At 42.0% G+C, this 20,624-nt stretch overlaps 1 protein-coding gene across 3 annotated transcripts in view; it reads left to right on the forward strand.

The window, feature by feature from the left end:
• Positions 1 to 20,624, forward strand: part of LOC122983827 (calsyntenin-2-like) — a 242,844-nt gene that overhangs the window by 133,360 nt on the left and 88,860 nt on the right. For all 3 annotated transcript variants that reach the window (XM_044353950.1, XM_044353952.1, XM_044353951.1), the window contains exon 3: positions 11,496 to 11,691. In XM_044353950.1, the coding sequence (XP_044209885.1) occupies positions 11,496 to 11,691 (196 nt within the window). The remainder of the gene's footprint in view (positions 1 to 11,495; positions 11,692 to 20,624) is intronic.

Raw genomic sequence — 20,624 nt, forward strand, 5'->3', positions numbered from 1 at the left:
AGAAGTCTGCTGCCATCAACACGCTTCTGTTGCTCCGCACTCATTGAACTCGTAAACGCTCCACTTTAGCCACCGACAATGAATATTTCCTTTGTCAATGTGCCTTGTTAAATAACAGTTAGAAATACAATGACAGAGTAGAAATACACAGCGGTGTTTCTCCACCAAGGTGAAATGAAAAGAGGAGGAAAGAATGGTACGAAGGGCGAATGAAGGAACGGAGAAACACGGCGCTGTGGACAAATGGCATAAATGACAGACGCTTAATAAGAAGCTGAATTTGAGAAATGGTGGCGGCCGAACGTCTGGAATAAATGAGAGAGAGACTGAGAGGAATAAATGATAGGAGTGATAAAGCTGTTCTCCTGCTCGTGTTGGCCAGCCAATCACTGAGTATTTTCAGTCTGTGCAGGCTTTCAGGGGTGGAAGGCAGCGACAACGACGACACACACACACCGGAGAATAGAGAGCGCATCAACATTTTTACTTAGGAGAGGAGACAGGTGTAGGAACAGCAAGAGGCCAAATCAGCCTCGCTGTTATCAATGTTTCCACCCTCATCTACCTCTCTGTGTGTGTGTGCTGTGCTCTCTCTCTCTCTCTCTCTCTCTCTCTCTCTCTCTCTCTCTCTCTCTCTCTCTCTCTCTCTCTCTCTCTCTCTCTCTCTCTCTCTCTCTCTCTCTCACCACGCACACACACACAGCTGTAGAAAAACAGGTGTAGACAGCAAGTAATCGAGTCTATAGGGCATTTTTGTGATGCGTATTGTTGCTCCCATAATCTTTTACCTTTCGTTCTCACTTGCTCTGACACGCCGACTCTCTCTCACACACACACACACACAAACACTTTTTGGCAGAGGCTGCCCTACCTTCGTACTTCCCTGGTCCCTGGCCCAATTTGAACAGTATCAATGAGTGATGGTGGCCCACTGGTGCCAGAAGACCTGGGTGAAAAAAAAGTCAAGTCATTTTTCACAACTTGCCCTAACGCAAACTTGTGTCCAATGAGAGTTCGGAAAACATTTTGCCTCTAAGCATTTTACTTTGTGCATGGGGAAAAATGCAATAAATGTATTTGGCTGTCACAGTGTCTTGGAAAAGCATCCTGAGCTTTTACTAGATGAAACATATACGGTGAACTGGAGCATTTAACAAAACCATCTAGCTGAATATAGAAGATGTCAGTAACCAGGCAGCTGTGTCTACGACCTCTTTTGTCTCCACCAAGAAGGAAACAGCAGCCTGTCAGGCGGTTTGTCTCTCTAGTGAGTTTTTGCATTATTTCCCTCCCCCCCAAGCCATTGAGTTAAAGCACATAATCAGAGAACATTAACTTTATACATTGTGGGCCTGGGCCTTTACTTGAAGAAGAACTTCAAATGTCCTCCGAGCATAGTTTTTCAACCTTCCTGTTAAAGATTCTACACACGAAAATCAGTTAACTTGTCATGAGGGATGCTACTCAGCCTGTGAAAACAGCTGCTTAATGTTTTCTGTGGCTCTGAAGGGAGTTTTCTAAGGTCTGAGAAAATAACCCTGATGATGTCATTGGGGTTATCTTGGATTGGGCTTGAGACTTTATATTTTTTAAAAGAAAGCTTGTGTTACAGACTCTGGGTGTGGAGTTTTAAGACATGGGGATTTACCAGGCAGGAGCAAAGAAACTAATGAGTGGCATTATGGGAATTGTTGGATCCAGTGTATTTGGAACTTTACCCATACTAGGGATAAGACTCTCTGGGACTACTCTTTTCTTTTTTGAGGATGAGCATGAGCTCTCAAGATCTAACCTAGTCTAAGATTTATTTTAATCTTAAGATTTGCTAAAAAAAAAACCCTTTCCAGGTTGATTATTAGTGTATGACTTTATTTCTTTGATGCTCTATGTACACATTATTATTCATATGATCTGAATCTGGCTTTTGGAGGTGTTTAGTGATCCTGTAGAGTTAATTTGATTCCTCAAAGAAGAATAAAGAGCCAATTTGTGCTCAAAATGTTGTACTTTTTCTAATGTAATAAAATCAATATAATAAATGGACAATGTTTGCGTTCCTTGAGAGGTAGAAACCAGGAAATCTCATCCATCACATCTGTCTTGCCGCTTTATCTGACCGCCATGATGTTAGAGCCTTCTTCTTCTGTAGTTCTCTAAGGAACAGGTACAAAATTATCTTTCCACGAGTACTCTATCAGGACATCCCTCAGACAAAGGAACAATATTTCCTCTGCAGCTATTCTCAAACATACTGTACACGCCCGGTGTCATTTTATTTGCCTCCTCCCACTTCTATCTTTCCTCTCCTCCATCCCTCGATTTTCTCCCTCTTATCTTCCCCCTCGAAGGTAAACACTGCCAGCAGCGGTAGTAGAAGTGTCACCCGAGGCCATCGTCTTTCACAGTCTGCAGCAGCCACACTACAGCGAGCTCATCCATCCCGCACTCTCACTGCACTATCAACCTAATGCACTCATTACCTCAGACTCCGCTATAAAGGATAGCTTCCTGCCTCATCGTCGCCGTGGCTGTATGAGCTTTTAAACAGGGTGATGTAACTGATAGCAATTTACATATAAAATACACCAGAGATATGGGGGATATGTTGAGGGAGGCATCAAAATTTTGATCTTGCTTCCCTGACAAATCCCTTACATACAGTATAAACAAGATTAGCATACGTTTAGTGTTTTTGGTCAGTTGGGACATGATGCCTCTACGCTTCTATAATGACCCCATAAAAGTATTATAACACATTTTCTGCTAAACCGTTTTTCGGCTAAGCTGTTTTTTATCACATGAAGTGACACATGCAGCATTTTTAAAAAAAAATCAAAACATAACTCAGCATCTATCTCTATCTCAGCTTTGTGCACAGACTCGGTTCTTGTTTGATTTCAGCCTGGAACACGCTGGACATAGCCTTGTGTCTTGATGTTGGCCTTGGTCCAGTTTTTTGTTGAATCATGAGCAGACTTACACAGACTGTGTGGAGCCATATCCATTGTGTGGTTGGAGCCAAGCCTGTAACACTCAGTGGTGATGATGGTGAACAGCTGGGCCCGGCTGCCGGAGCTGCCGGCATACGATGAGATGATCGATAGCTTAATGGCGTGGTTTCAGCCTGTACTTGGCCAGTGTGGCACTACGTAATGTGGAGTGGGGATAATTATTTCATCACAGAGGTCTGCAACTGGGACTTTGTAATTTTGTGGAGGGCAGTAGGGGATGCCGAGTAGTAAGAATGGCGAGAATATTAGATAGAGTTTTCACATTAGGGATCCAGGTATTCAAATTAATGGATTTATTACCATGCATACTAATCCATTCTCTGGTTGAGGTCTTATTCAGCTTATCATGCTGTTAACATGTACCTTTGACACCATGTGATTGAGTTTCCTATTTAGTTGAAGAAAACATTCTGCGGGGAGAGCAGCGGCTCATTTCTGACTCCTCCACAGGCTGATTCGGGAAGGAAAACCTGCTGTCAGTCATCAGTGACCGTTTTCTTGATCAGGTTTTCCTGCCTGAATCATCCTGTGGAGGAGGCAGAGATGGACCGCTGCTCTCCTCGCTGTCTGAGACACTGCATGCGGCTCAGCTCGGCTGGACAACCAGGAAAGCTTTGACTTTCTGTGTCGGTGTTTCCATATGTGTGCCAGAGAGCACTCTGTCATCCCATTGGTCAACATCGACACATCTTAGGAGATGTCAGACTAGGCAGGAAAATACATAAAATTTTGACACGTGAGACCTTTTATCAGGTTGTCGTGGAGCTTCCCAGAAACCCGTTCGTCATTCTCAACATTCATAATAAAGGAAGATTGTCGACGATGACGGCAGATAAGATCCGTCTTAAGCACCTTCCAGTGAGCGCAGTGAACATTATCATGTGGCTTGAGATGATGCATTGCAGATGATGTACAAGTAATATAAGTAGTATGTACTTCCTACCACTATGCTCCAGCCTTGGGACGACCTGGTGGCCTAGGGGGTTAAGGTGCATCATAATCATAATGATGATAAACTGCAACCTGCCCGGTTCACTTCTGGTCAGAAATATTTGTGGGATGTCATTGCCTTCTCATTTCCTGTCATCTCTCCGCTGTTGCTGTCCAATAAAAGCATAAAAAATGCCCCATAAAAATAATGATAATAAAAAGATGCCAAGTGTTAGTTATCACTGATGGAGAAAGTTAAAGCTGTAAGTGATTTCTATGTCACTTGAATATCTTTAAAAAAGAGTTAACCAACATTTTAAAAGGGCTTTTCATTGTGTAAGCATGAGCCTTGAGCCAGATGATATAATATACAGTTGTGGACCTGTAAAGCCCATTGGAACATCCTATTTTACATACTGTAACTGCTTAAACAAAAACAAATTAAATATAATGTGTTCATTAATGCGCTTTAGAGGTGCTAGCAGGCATATTTTGTTACCTTTGGATAGAGCTAGGCTAGTTGTTTCCCCCTGATTACGGTTTTTGTATTAAGCTAAGTTACCTGGCTGCTGGCTATAACTTCATATTTACCACACAGACATGAAAATGGTACCAATTTTCTCATCTAACTCTGGGTAAGAAAGCGAATAAGCGCATTTCCAAAAATGTCAAACTGTTCCTTTAAACTGAAGACTAGGTTGTATTTCTCCTGGCTCCATCAAATTTACAGTTACTCCATGAGTTGTGTTGTGTGGTTGCTGTTAGATTTGTTCTGCTTTGTTGACCTTAGATCTAATAAACCCTATCCATGGTCAAAGAGAGTGTTAGAGAGGCAATGGTCTTTGTTTCATGGTGGAGCTCAGCTGCGCAGAGAACGTCCTTAGGGGCGTTAATGGGGGTCATAAACTCTGATACGGATATTTGAACACATTGAACTCTAACTGGCCTTGGTCAGACAAGGACACATGCTTTCCCCTGAGGCCATTTCCATGAACAAAATTGGAAAATAGAAACTATTGATTTCTCTCTGTGTTTAATGTGATTGCCTTTGCTGTGTTTTGTTAATGTTTAGCAGTTTTTTTTTTCCAAAGTCCAAACATATAAATTGGCAGATTCATATTTGGCTTTCGTCAGAGACAGAGAGGGGTAGCCTGATGTTCTCTGCTTACTTACATGCATCCAGTGAGACCACAACATACAGTATGAGATGACAAGTCAAGACAAAAAAAACCTCTTTTTTTTCAGTGGCTGTGGGATTAAGTTATCAGTATCAGACTGGAGCTATAATTGAACCTAATCTCAATATAATCCAGCATCAATGTGCAAAAAACTGCCAAGAATATGTAATCCAGGCTGAGACTTACTGTAAATGGCCCTAAATCTAGTTATTGTGCACAGTGGACTTTTCAGTGGTGACAGACAACAACAATGTGGTCTTATAGTATTATAAATTACATAGAAATAGCTTCGTAAAGACTTGACAAAAGAAGGTTTTAAACATGGATAGCTGTGACACAAAATATCAACATAATTCATAATCCAATCCCAAAATTCCTTATTTTACGTCATGTAATTTCCTCACAATTAGTTATTTATGGCAGTAGTTTAAAATATCAGCCTTGACCTACATGTTCTGCCATTAACAACAGAAAATGGGGAAAGTCAATAATTTTGGAGGAAATACACATTTTATGTCACTGCTGTAAAATCAGATTTTTCTCGGCCATCTTCAGCTGAAAGGCTTGTTTCTGAGTAGATGTAACCATCTCATAGCCAACTGATTAAATTGAAATGTTTGTGTTTACTGTAACGGTTTAGTTGGTGCCGCATTGGACGCCAGTTTGTTATTGATAGTTTGATGTTTGCACAGCAGCGCTCTGGCTCCGTTCCAAGTCTATGCTGGGGTAATTGACATGTTTCCCCGCTGGGGTTTGTGATTAACTTTATTGACATATAGGGGGAGGTGGGTGTATGGCATCGCACATACTGTAGTTGGCAGAGCTGATGGACCTTTCAAGACAAAATAGCGCCGGATGTTTCCGCTACCCGGAACACTGCTGTCCAGTTAAAGGCCTGGGGAGAGGAGATTAAGAAGCACGGGCATGGTGATTCACCCTAAAAGCTGCTGCCACTGACTAATTCGCCTCAGTTTTTGATGTTGCTCACTTGTACTCACATATGACATTTCTACAAAAAAAAAAAAACATATTTGGAAGCAAGACCAAGTGTTTGCTTGGCAGATGCCTGGCAGAGGGGCACTCCACCAATTTCACACATCAAGATAAGTTCAGTTATCATGGAGAGTACTACTCTCCTCTACTGCTGGGTAGTAATAACGCCTGATCACAGAGATTTTCAAAGACTAGATACTTATAACAAAAAGCCATCTTCAAACTGGGGGCATGAAGTGTTAAAGACAAATGAGCATATACATGGTAAACAGGGGCTAACAAAGAGATGCTAGTGAGTTGCATTATGGTGTGTGTAGCATCCAGAGCTTTTGGAATTTGACATATTTTAGCTGCTGCACCAATTTAAACCAATCTTTTGTTTGTTTTATGTCTCATTTCAACCTTTCACAAATACCTCAACTTCATAGAAATGTGAATCTAAAACACTGGAGTACCCCTCTAAGCAGAGACACAATTTTAATACTTACTACTAGACTAAAACGTGTGATTAGATTGATATTTTACAGCATTCTGGTGATTGGCCACATATGCTCAGAATTATATTTGTCTTGCTTGATCACAGTCTAGCAGTCCAGATTGTTCCTGCCTTTGTTTGCCCAGGGGTAGCAAATTGGGGGGAAAGTACCCTGAGCTGTTTTTAGTGGACCCAGAATTTCTAACAGTGCCCCTGAGACCACCTATTGCTGCACTGACATGAGAGTTTGATTGACAGGTTCAGTCCCCCACCCTTTTCTCTGAGACACACACACACACACACACACACACACACACACACACACAGAGGGTGGGTGTTCAGTCAGAGCAGTGGGATGTCATTAACTCTGTGAGAGAGCCTTTAATGTAATTAACAGTGAGGAGACGAGAGAAGGGAGGTGGCAGCGGGGGCGGCAACCGCGGGGTCGAGTAAATCATCTCACACCCCTACGCAACAGACATACCGCACGAACACCCTCCCACCCTCCCCCCCTCCCCCCTCCTTAAACCCCTGTTGAGAAAGTGTGTCTTTAATTAAAAATCCCCCCTTCTGACACACACTCATACACACATACACTCTATGTACACAAACACCACTCCAGGTTTCATGCACTGCAGTCAGAACATGCAGGCTTGATTAGTATTAATCCTTATCTCCAGAATGGACGGCTCCTCAATTGTGTTTTTTTTTCCTCGGCTGGCTAATTTCATGAAGAGCATAATTACAGCATTTCCAATTTCGGCCCACTGCAGAGTTATAAGGCTGACAGTCTATCTCTGCACTGCAGCTGAGAGGGCTGGGGTGTGTGTGTGTGTGTGTGTGTGTGTGTGTGTGTGAGTGTGTATCCATGTGTCCCAGAGTGCTTGTGGATGTGCAGTAGTGTTTTTGTGACTAAAATGAGGAGGAGAATTAGCGGGTTATGTGGGTGACTAATACAAGAGATAATTTCATGCCAAATCCAAATTGGAAAAGCAGCGGAAATCATGACAACTGTGTAAACCACATAGTAGACAGCAACTCTTGTGCAAACAGGGTTGATTTACTAATAATGGCAAGTCAAAATATTAAGATAATGTGAGTGCAAACATTTTGGTGCCAGAAAAGTGATGCCTAGTCCAGAATGTGTTCAGTAACAGTGTGATATCCAGTAATCTGATTTACTTGCTGTCTATCTGGTGTGTGTTCCAACAGTAGGAGGATGAAAGGCATGTCAGCTCTGATTAGAGCTGCCGAACTGGCACAGTTTGAGTGTGTGTGTGCGTGTGTGTGCGTGTGTGTGTGTGTGTGAGTGTGTATTCATGCCTGTGCTTTGGTCACTCTCCAGTAGGGAGATCAGAGCTGCCCTAAGGCAGTGGCCATGTTCCCATCCTTCCCAGCTCCTTCTTTCATCTACCTTCATATCTTCCTTTTCCTCCTCCTTCCTCTCAGCGGTGCGGCTGTTTCCCACCTGATATCTCCACTTTCACTCCTCACTCAAACGCTCTGTAAACAGCTGCCGTGCATATCTATGCACTTCCGTGCGAGAGCGGCTTTTCTGAAAAAGCAGCTTGTGTGTACATTTGGATGCTCATCAGCGATGCTCTGTCAGCTTTGATAATAACTCGGGGCCCCGAGGCGCTGTGGCCCCTGATACTTTGTCACACTCCTCCAGCTCTGCAAACACAGACCACCGTTGCCAGTAAAGCAGCTCTGCCTTCACTGATAATGAGCTCTGTGACCTCAAAGATAGTCTAGTGTGGACGGGTGCCAGATTCCCTTGAGGTGTTGAGTGCTGCACGACTTCTGACACCAACAGGACTGCAGCTTAGGTCCTGAGCACACATTCCCACTGACTAATAGACAGTCATTAATTTAGACTTGATTAAATGAAAATGTAATCATGCCCAAGGGGAAAGTTAGTAGTGGCAGAGAATAAGGTAGAGGAAAGACTGAGACAAATAGAGGATGTCAGAAAAGTCAACTAAGTTAGTACCAAAGTTTCACAGTGCAAGTGTGTGTGTGTCATTATAAATGTGTCAGACATCCCCTGGACTACTGAGGATTATAAAAACGATTCATTATGCAAAATAGCCAAAATGTGATGATAACCCAGCAAATAAACTAATAAAGAAATAGCACTGCAGCAGCCATATCCATTAGTTTGCATCCATTAGTTTTAAATGGCCCCCCTTCAAGAAGACAGAGTTCCTTCTGACCATAAATCTACCTCTTAAAAGCCTAATGTGACGCGGAGACACATATTTAGCTAACAGTTTAGCGCAGTAATTAGCGTTTGTGAGCTCTCAGCCTCTGCCAAGTGCCAGCCGCCCAACATCTGTTCCTCTGCTGCCGCCAGGGCCAGTGCTTCCATCCTCATCCCTTCCTCCCTCCGCAAGCCATCTTTGCCTCTCCACGGGTGGCAGAACACTTATCAGGTCTGGAGTGAAGCGATAGGAGGACGTAACGGAAGAAAAAGCCACCGGTCTATCGCCCTTAGCTGTTTGAGTGTTCATTTGAGTTTTAAAAGAGGGAGATCTCTCACCTTGACCCCTCTCCCCGCTCCCCCGTCCGCTACAATTAAATCTGGAGGTGCATGTCGGGCCACCCGGTCTCATGGGCGCACGCCATCAGCATATCCTCAGCATATTCGCCCTGATGGGAAGTTTCTGCACTTGCCTTTGTATATTGGATTTATTTGTCGCTCCAGCGGTGATGGATTTTCCATTTGCCTGTTTTGTACAGTGGTGCACTATTGAGAAAAGCTGCACATTGAAACTGTTGCATCCTCTGTCACTCCCTGCCGCACACCGTTTGCTCAATGCCATTTTATGATTCCGCTCTCCTAGCCGTGCCAGGCAAGCCATGCTTCTCCATAGTGTGGAGGCCCATTTAACTCTGATAAGTCATTGTTCAGGAAATACACAATATCCCCGTCCTCCCCCTCCCCCTATTCTCTCATTTTCTGTTCTCCCTCCCTCCATCTACTCTTTCTTTATCATTTTGCCTATAGCGCCTCTCTGGGCAAATTGTCATTTCAGAGCCCCTGAACCTAACGGGGGGGGGGGAGGTTGGAGGAAGGGAGGAGGTGAGGTGGAGGGGATTATGACAGAACAGGATGAAAGGGGAGAGAAAGGGGAAGGCGGTAGAAAATAAAGTTGCTCTTATCAGAACTTGCCAGGAGCAATGTGCACACAAAGCTGCTTGGGAATCCAATTTAGTCTTTGCTGTTAGTTTAAGTGATATCAGTGCAATTAGCCGTCACAGGTCAGAGTGTGAGCCCGGCGCGTTAAGTGATTTCCTGAAAATCCTACTAGTGGAAGCATGAGGGGACATTAAGTCTCTAAGAAAAAAGAAAAGGAAAAAAAAAAGACAACTTCCCTCACCAACTCCACAAATGGACCACTTCTTTATACAGCCTACTAATAAATGTCAGCCGCCTTTTCGCTCTTTTGTTTTGGTCTTGTCAGCTTCTGGATTTAAATGGATTTTCTTCCTCTATATCTCTCCAGAAGGGTGACTTTGAGCTGTCGTAGTTTGGTTTGAGCCTCATGTAACTCAATTGTCTTGCATGTTTTTTTTTGTTTTTTTTTTTTCTTTTTGTGTGTGTATGTGTGCCATAGCGGATGTCTGCCTGTTGCGGGGCAAACAGCAGCGCAAGTGGGCAGGAATGTCCTTGGGGTTTGTCACAAAAGCAATTAAACAGAAAGTAAGAGGGTGCATGGGTGGGAATGTGAGCCTGATCTGTTTAAAAAGCTCCTGTGAGAGTTCCTGCTGTTGTGTTCTGTCTGTATTTTAGTTTGTTTTCCACATTACAAACGTAACTCTGGAGTGGGAACAGGAATCGCCCAAGGTGACTGAAGAATGGGGAAACTTAGTGAAAGTCTCCTTATGCTAGCTCTGCTCTCCTGCAGCATACATACACTTCTGAACGGACTTGAGCACCATGGCAGAGGTGAAAGACCTCTGCATGGAAACATCTGTAACAGAAGTCATGGAGGAACTTGCTGTTCTCTGGTAATGCAGAAGAGTAACAAGCACAAACGTTTTGGCTAAGACCTCCCTCAGTGTGCAGGCTCAGTGACTGTCACTAGCCGACCTCTTTTAAACAGATAAATAGTTTCTAGGTGTATGTAATCAAAACAAATCATGCAAATCAATCATCATCAATGCAAATTCATGTCATAGAAATGGAACTTATAGTGCAGATCACAAGGAAACCATGTGTCATTACAGTGGCTTAGGAAAATTGGAGAAAAAAGAAAAAAAATACATAAATAAAATTAAAATGATAAAGATAAATACATTTCAATTTAAAAAATAAATGCAATTCAAATAAAAAATATATACAACAAATGAAATAAAAGATCTACATTACATTTAAACAGATTATGCTCTGAAAAGCTCCAACAGCCACCACTTTCTTTTTTCTTTATTTCTCTAAGTTATATCTCTAAGTCAATGCAGTGCCATGTGCAGTTTCAAAGTGTTTGTTTTCTGACAGTGCTTTATTTGTTCTAATTATGCGCACCTGATAGTACTTAAAAAGAGAGCCAAAACATTTGTGCTAGTTATTCTTCTGCATTTTATTCAAAAAATACAGTAAATATAAACTTAAGAAGATTTTTTAGTCAGACTGTGAACCAGTTTACCTTCAGTTGGCAGATGCTTTTAGTTTAAAAGCCCTCGAGCAAGGCATATAACCAACAGCTGCTCTGAGTAGAATTCATATAGCACTGTATGAACATGAAGAGCTTACTTTCTACATGAAGGTTCTCTTAAAGATTGCAATTATAGTTTCCTCTCATACACTTACCTAATTACACACACATCATTCACTCTCCACCTGGATTCCACCTGACTGTGATTAACAACGACCTCATCCCTCCTTCCTCTCTCTCTGGTCTCTAGGGGAGATCTGTGCGTTCAACATCCACGGGCTGGAGGCTCCGTTCGAGGCAGTGGTGCTGAACGGTACTTCTGGTGAGGGCCAGCTGAGGGCCCGCGGCCTGGTGGACTGCGAGCTTCAAAAGGAATACACCTTCATCATTCAGGCTCACGACTGCGGTTCTGGCCCCGGGGGCACGGAGGGCAAAAAGTCCCACAAGTGAGTAAGATGGACACCAGGGTTCAAAAAGCAGACTGATCACACAGATTCCTTCTGTCATCAATGTGAAAAAGCTGATAAATAACATATACATGCACTTGTGTCTAAGCAAGGAATGGTCCCTGGGCAGAAGTGAAGCGGGCTGTGGTTTGCGTCTGAATGAGGACGTCTTAATTGGATGAAAATCACTGAAAACCAAAGACCACCAAAAACAACAGGACAGAAAATGAAATAAACAATAGTTTTCATAATTCATATAAAAATGCTTTTGCTATATTATGTAAGACTACAAGTACTTACTGTGTAATTCATCACCAGATTGGCTAAAGTCCAACCAAATTCTCAGCTATGCTAGAGGACAGTTGTGGTTTTAGAAAGCATGTTAGGTTTTTTTCTTTAGAAGTGTCTTGACTGTGGTCATTCAAACTAAAGTCTGCATGTGTGTGAGTGCTGATGAAAGCAGTGACAGAAGGATAGAAAGAAGGCTAGCAGGTAATGGCTGTTTATGGCTTCTCATTCAAGTTCTGCTGTTACGTTTGGTCTTTTTCAACCATTTGTCAACGAACAGCACTGTACGCTCGACTCTGTTTTACAAATCTCAGTGATTTGTAAAGTGGGGACACGACCCTTATTTTCACTCCCATAGTTAGTCATAAATGGATGTAATGAATACTTCTGTCTGCTCCACCAGTCTTTAGATTTGTGAATGAAAAGAGCGGCAAAGAAGTGCAATTTTACTGATTGTGTCACATTAGCAAGGTTCTTCAGAGCAGCCGTCATTATGTGCAAGCATTATGAATAGCTCTCGCTATTAATGGTGCATCGATCATTAACTCATCACATTTACCTTTAAACCATCAGAAGCGATGATATCTTAGTCACCATTATCAAATCAGTCAGCTATTCAAAGTGCCTCACTTTAGAGGATGAAGTTAAAAGAATATTAACACAGGGAAATAAAATGTCTCCAATAAAAAAAAAAAGATAAAATTGTTCACAAATAAATCCAAGTTAGATTCATAAGTGCGCCTTTAATTGTCATTTTAAAAATTGCTGTGTAGATGACAGAAGTTACACAATCAGTCAAATAGTTTCTTATTATTCTTACTTGGACAAGACTAAATTCTTCAATGTTACACTGATTAATGGTTGTCCAAGTCACCATCTCTCCTGCCAACATGTGACAGTCCATTATTTTTAAAGCCTTCCCTCAAACTTACAGTTCAGTCAAATAACACTCAAATGATGTCTTCAAGTCTCTCTCCTCCTGCCGTTCACATGGCCACAGCTTGGTCCCAGTTTTTCTTTCTAAGATCCATCCGTGCCAGCAGGAATACAGCACAGCACAACATGTACCTCCACAAACACCAGTAGACTACTTTAAAGAGGTCAACTGATAAAAACAATTTGTCACTTGCTGGCTCTCTTGAAAGCAGCTTCAGTCTGAAATTGCTCTCTGTGCAGCCTTTCAGACGACTGCCTCTGTCCGCTGTATACTGCACATCTCCCCCCCGCCATCTTACCGCTCAACCCCCTCACCTCAGCCAACAATGGAACCAAGCACAGAAATCTATCATCTTGTCTAGCTTTTAGACAACACACAAACACACATACACACATACTCTGTACACACTAAACCTGGAATTATAGCAGCAGGGTTTTCAAGCCTCGGTGGAAGTTTTAAATCAGTAGCACGTACCTTGTATTTACTGTATGTTGTTTGCTGTGTTATTTATGTATGTGTGTATGTGTGACTTTGTGTGTGCAAGGGAAAGAGTCTGATGGATTTGTGCTACTGTTTCCATGCTGCTGATCATGTTTTATATCCCTTTTACGCATCCAGGCGTTGGTTATGTCACACTATTACTTTATATCAACATAACTCACTGCCCGCTGTGACGCAAGACCCGGTTTGGTCGGTGCAGACAGATGCTGGAGGATGGAAGTGACTTCGGGGACACTTTAAATGGCCTTTTCCTTCCTCCGGCAGCTCTCAAAGAACGAGGCTGGCCTTTTGCCGTACCGCTCGACTCGCTCGCGTCGATTTTAGAAAGAAGCTAACGGGGAGGAAGGATCTCTGCCTAAGGCTCTGCTCAAATTACACATGACACGTCAACAGCAGAGAAGGAAAGCAGTCAAGAAAATTAGCAGCTAAAGAGGACAGGAGAGAGGATCAGGAGTGACACGGGATGAGTTTAAACTTCCCTTTATCCTCTATTCTTCTCTGCGCTGCTTACTGCCCTACTTCTCCCTCCTGCTTTTTTTTTTTTTTCCTGGCTGGCTTCACCTTAGCTAGTTCCTGCTGTCTTATTCTGTCTTTCTTTCTTTTAGTGCTCCCGTCTCTGTCAGTGACTCCTGCGTTTGAATATTTCATCAGACTGCCTCTTTGCTCACAAATAAATGATCTCTCTGCCCTGGCTGAACAAATCTGTCTCACCGTCTGACTGGAATGCAGTTTTTTTTTGTTTTTTTTTCCCGCTCACAAATGAGATGTTGTTTCCTCTTCAAAATGACATGTCAAACTTTGAATATGTGTCATCGTGCAGAGCCAATAAAAGTGTTCTTGGTGACATGTCAGAAATGATCACCACAGCAACAGAAAGCCTTATAAACACTGACGTTAATGACTGCCTTTTCTGAGTCAGAGCTCTGATATAACAGCGTACAGATTTGCCACCTCTGAATCACATTACTTTAATCTGCCCTCCAAGATATTCTACCAGTGGAAGCCATAGTCGCTTGTCAGCAAAGTGCAAAGCTCGAGTGAATTCACCTTAAACTCCTTGAGACTGTTTCTGCTCAGGTCAGCTTTAAATGAAACACAAATTAATCTAAAATATCGTAGAGCTGAACTCCGCCAAACCGTACTGAACTGTGAAGTGTTCTCAGAGCCATAAATGTGATAGATGTCCATTGCGTCTTCCTATTGATGTAACACAATAGTGATTCAGCAAATTGACATTCATGAAAGCTTTTAATTGGCGTCAAGTACTGCCTCTCTCTCCTCAGACAGCGTTTCCCTGTTGAGCTGCGGTGGAAGTATAGTAACAAAAAGAGGAACTTTGGCACTAAAAAGACTGTAACCTTGAAAGATATCTACTTCATTTTATTAATTTGGACGGTTAAAGCATCACATTAGCTTAGGATAAACTTTTAAACACATTTTTGCACAGAAGGAGGACTGTGGATTTTGCCCCCCATCACTTACATTGTAAATGCATTATGAAGGAATCCTCTAATGGTCAGTATGAACAAGAGGAATCATTATGGCAAGAAAAACCTATTTCAATGTTCATTTGGGCTCCTGACTATTGTTTTTCTAACAATATATTTAGTGGATTTTTTTTATTTTTCCACAAGAACAATAATAATAATAAGACAAACACATAAGCAGTAATAAAACAAACAAACAAAAACAGCTCAGATCAACAAACATATACAGGAGGTTGCAGGAAATACCCTATATTGCAGGTAAGTCACAGGTTACAAGAGTTCAGGTTCTGGAGACTCCTTGTAAAATAATAACAATACTTACCTTTAATACTAATACTACTATTCCAAAGGAACGAGCTCAAATACAACTTTATACCAGCCCTTAACAGAAGTTATGGTGATATGACATTACTCCACATGGGGAATTGCAATCAAAAAAATAAATAAGATCATGTAAGTACTCACATAACGTTAGTTGTCATAGTCCCAGTCCAATAATCAAACATAACAAAAACAGAAAGCTTTCCAATCTTGGGATTTGTTCTGACCGCTGAGAGTTTAACCAAGTGAGTCCACCAAACCTCTGTCTGTATAGTTGACTGACATCCTAATCGTTGCAGGATACATCAGTGCATAGTCAATATTCATTCTCTTTAGTTGGTCTTTCATATCATCAAAGGCCTTGCATTTCTTGACCACTGCTGCTGAGTAATCATCGAAGACAGAAATCCTTGGTCCAGCGTGTGCTGAATGATCCGATTCTGCACTAAGATGACAGGCTGCATTCATAACACGTTGCTTGTCAGTGAAGTTGTGAAACTTCATAATGATCAGTCTGGGGCATTGTTTTGGACTGGGTTTTGGTGCTAGGGAGCAGTGTGAGCAGTCCAACTTGATCCTTCCTGTGTTTGTTGTCATTTTAAGATAGTCAGGTATCCACTTCTCGATAAACTTCACAGGTTCCTTCTGTACCTTCAGGTAGACCAACCAAGCAAATCTGCATCTGTGCCCATGTTTGTCTAAACCATCGATGTGTTCAAACATTCTGCTCACTTGTGTCTTCAGATTTGTCACTTTAGACTGCCACGATTCTGTCATGGCCTCCACAGTAGCAATTCTACCATCTGCCTCACCAACTGGAATTCAGAGCCTGTATTTGGGTTGTTTGATCCCTTTCAGCAGCAAGTATTGTGTCAACTTTTGCATCAATAACATTTGTAATATTATGTGTTATTCTGTCCATTGCCTGAAGAATGTTCAGGTCAGTGCTACTACTACTGCTAGCATCTTCATGTTCAACTGCTTCCACAACATTAGCATCCTCATTCTGCTCCTCATTTTCATGAGCAGTCATGGTCGATTTTTTTTTCAAAGTTCTCGGCACGTTATTTTCAAAAAGTAATTGTCAAGATTCATTACAGAGTTACTCCCGCTGTAAGGTATGATACTTTCACCAAGTGAATACATAAAATAATTGGATAAATGGACAAAAAATTAAAATCATTGAATGCCTGTCCCCGTCTTGATAAAATTTGGTGGGCTATGTAAACACCAAGAACAACAGTGGGAATAAGTCCAGGACTTTATCGCTCTATCCCTGAAAGTCTTGTATTTTTTGTTTCAAATATATTAGAATGTTGTCAATAAACCAAACCAAACCAAAAAATAACATATTTGCACAGCAAATGATATTCTAAGAATCTGGTTTTCATCTGGATTTTTGTTGTATTGATTCATTTGAATCAGAGTTGTTCCCTTTTTTATTTTTTGGATAGTAAAAATAATACCAGTACATTTCAAGTTTTCTTAAGGCCCTGATCTAGATTTGATTATTGATTTAGAGCAGTGGTTCCCAACCTGGGGACTGGGAGCCCCTGAAGGGGTCATTAAGGGGTCATAATTTGAGTACCATGATTGAAATCTCAGCTACATGTTTTTATGTTATGGTTTTTCTCTTTTCTCTTCAGTTGAACTTCTCACAACCAACAGACATGCACCCTGTGATGAGGGGTCACAAGTAGAAATTGCTTTGTATTAAGGGGTCACAAACTAAAAAGGTCAGGAACCGCTGTTTTAGTGTAACATTATTACCAAAGTAAAACTGACATTTGCGGTTGCCCTTCTGAAAATTCGAGTAATCGCAAAACTCACCAGTGTAGCCGGACACATGAGCACCGAGCCTTAGGGATGGGTGCAGTTGAAAAACAACCATATAATCTCACTAATTAGCATCTGAAGACTTGAAGTTCCTCTGTACTGTTTGTATCTCCCCATTCCCCACACCTTGCTCTGTGCAAAGTTCTGCTGTTGCTATGGAGTAATTAGGCATAAGGGACATCTCTCTTCCTTACAAAGCATGTCATATTCATAATCCTTCCCAGGACTCGCACCAAACCGCAACATGTATTTAACACCAGCCCAGGGGTTAACTTCCTAGAGGCTGTCAGGGGGTAAAGCATACACAACAGGGTTAGGTGCCCCCAGGTCGTCTGTGCACAAATGTGAGAAAACGTATGTATGTAGACAGGCAGGTATATTCTCCTGTCCCTGTACACACACATTCACACACACACACTCGGTGTTTGGCAGCGCAGTAGTTATTAAAGTCATCATTAGTGAATGTTAGAGTCCTGTATGTCCTACCCTCGCCGCCGTTTGGAGAGGCTAATTATCTCACCTAACGGCCATCTGAAGGACAGTCACGCACACACACACACACACAAACATACACACACTCACAATTCCCAAATGCTGAGTCAAATTCATACTGATATACCAACGTATATTTACATATAAATAAGACAAATACCTCAGCTGGGGATAGATAGCCCCATTTTGCAACTCATAACCCCTTGCACACACACACACACACACTTAGACAGCCACCCAAACATGCACTCAGCATTAACAAAAAAAATTCACTTCCCTGTGAGTAAAGAAGTGGGCCAAAAGCTGTGCCTTGTTAGCATTAGCTGTCATGATACATTTCTGCAGACAGAAGACCAGGGGACTCCACAGATCCGGCAGACCTGTCAGTGAGTCGGCGCTTTATTCTACCAAGAATCTTAACTTCATGCTTGTCACACTTGATGCTAATATGAGTGAAACCTCATTCTGTCAAAACCTGTTAGTTGATGTGATTATTATTCCTGAGGAGAAAAAAAAAATACATCTAGGAATATGTTTGTTATCTTCAACTAACATAATGTAATGGGAGAATATAGTCTCCATGTTTCAATTATGAATATGCAGCGCCAGGAACTGCACCATCTGTGCTTGTCTGCATCAGTTACCAGAAAAAAGAAAGTGACACCCGTTCCCCATCCCCGATTCAAACCACGATCAAGCGCGTCGCCGCGTGTTGGCAGACGCTTTAGAAGTTTGTCAGTAGAGTCGAGAAAATGGACTTCCAGTCACCTAACGGCACACAAATGCTCGTAAAGTTCTGTTCAAGGCAAAATAATCTTTCCTCCGTGTGCTTAAGTGCAGCAGAGATTACAACTTTAATTCCTTCAAATCATCTCATCTATATTTCTCTGTTCTGTGGCATGATAGTCCAAGCCATCCATCAATGATTTGATCCATACTATCTGTAGTGGAGTGAGCAGGATCGGTGCACTATAATCACCTTGTATTGAGATTACACCGGCCCCCGTGGAGTTGTGTGGTAGCGCCTCAGGGCGCGGTTGTCAATGTGGAAGTGGGATTTTCCTGCATATTGATGAGATTACCGTCCTGTGTTGTTGTGTTGCGCATTTGATCCCATTGGTATAGTTCGACTTGTTTATTTCCATTCTAGTCTTACACAAGGAAATTGATGATTCAACCTCTCGGCTAATTCTTGACAAAGATTAATTGAGTCCTTTTCCTTTGTGCTGTGTGTATGTGTGTGCGTGTGTGTAGGTGTGTGTGTGTGTGTCTGTGAGGCATTCATTAATGAGTATTTGAGTGGCTGCGTGAAGCTGTTGATAAATAATGAGTGTAGATGAATATGTAATAAGCTGGGAACAATACTTACCTGGGATTAACATGCAGCTAGTATCTGATGTCTGTGTCTGTATATGATTTAGCTGGATTGAAATCACACCTGGCACTAAAATACATCTCCGCTGCGCACTGAGGCTTTTCGCTTGCCATGCACTTCATTTCCTCATGCAATATTTACATGCTTGAAAAGTGACAGCAAACATCTTCTCAGTCCTTTCTCAGAGATTTCGTTGGTAATGTTTTGTAAGGTGTTGTGAGGTTCCTCTCTGTAAACAACGTTTTGACATGAATGGATTTGAAAATCACTGCATCAACATGATGTTTTGTGGAAGTGCTACATGCAGGAATTTAACAACAATAAAACATCATAATATCATGATTAAATTTTGACAAATTAAAAAAAAAAACTCAGATACTGGAGGATGACTGACACTTTCAGACAAACTGAACTGTATTTGGTATAGAAGTGAAGTGTATAGAACTCCAGCTAACGGTGTCAACCAGAGTTGAACCTGTGACAGCTGTCATATATGAACGTGGGTTGAATGCGTGCCAGGTGCTATATTTGCAGAGACGCTACGGTGATCCTTTTTCAGAATCTTTTGGATGGTTTAACATAATAACTGTTTTTAACTTAAAGTAGCACACAGCTTGATGCCAGCGCCACTGTTTCATGTTAGCTATCCCAAATCACATCCACTCTATCAGCCATTAAAGAGTATTAAAGTCCTGCCCACTGCGGAAACACATAGGTGGTTATTTGATATGGCATGATTTGACATTGAAGAGAACTTTGTAAATGTTTCTAAAAGTTCAGAATATAAAAATATATGTATTTTTTTCTCAAGGAGTCATCTGTGCCAGCACTGTGTGCTGTTATGTACTGTGTAAGTAAAGGATAGAATTATTTTTTTGTAAGTACAGTGACAAGCTTTTTGACTTACCAGTCATACCAGTCATAGTCTTATTCATTTCCACTCATTATACCCATGTGTCCAATTGATTTTTAGAGTTATGTACCAGTGTTGATGCTTGCATCTCTGTTAGATGGTTATGTGTAGATTGTTATGCATCTTGGTTGCATTTACACCCGTTTTACATCACTCCTTTGATCACAGTGGGATCCCTGAACACAGTCCAGACTTCAGATTTGATTTCCTCATTCGCTGGGGTGATGTAGTTTGTTTAACCTTTGACTTTGTTTCCACATAGCCATCCCTGTGGCTCTGTTTAGTAGTGTTGTGATCATTCTGGCACCCATAGGGTCACTTAATCCCCCACTGTCTTTCTGTCATTCTGAGTCATTGTGGACCCCCTGCTTATGAGCTGAGGCCTGTCACAGGGAAGGATGGCAGCCATGGGCTCAGCTTGGCAATGTTCCAGCAACACGTACACACATGCACACACACGTACACACACACACCCTACAGACAGTGGCGTCTGCTTTAGCCAGATGTGAGCCATCGGCAGAGTGACTCACACTCACAATGAGACGTATTCACAATCATTGCATTTAGTTGTATATCATTCATCTGTGTGCATGAATATGTAACCGCACGCAAACACACACACACATGCACACATAGCAGTCCCTCCAAAACAAGCCCCAGAGGAGTGGAACATATGTTTGCCCCCTCCCCACTGGGGAGTGTGGAGAAGCAGGGGGGTAATGTTTATGGGAGAGCCTCATTAATATGACAAAACAAGGCTGGCTGAGGGATTTAGTGTGCACA

This window comes from Thunnus albacares, chromosome 6, assembly GCF_914725855.1.
Source record: "Thunnus albacares chromosome 6, fThuAlb1.1, whole genome shotgun sequence".
Classification (NCBI taxonomy): Eukaryota; Metazoa; Chordata; class Actinopteri; order Scombriformes; family Scombridae; genus Thunnus; species Thunnus albacares.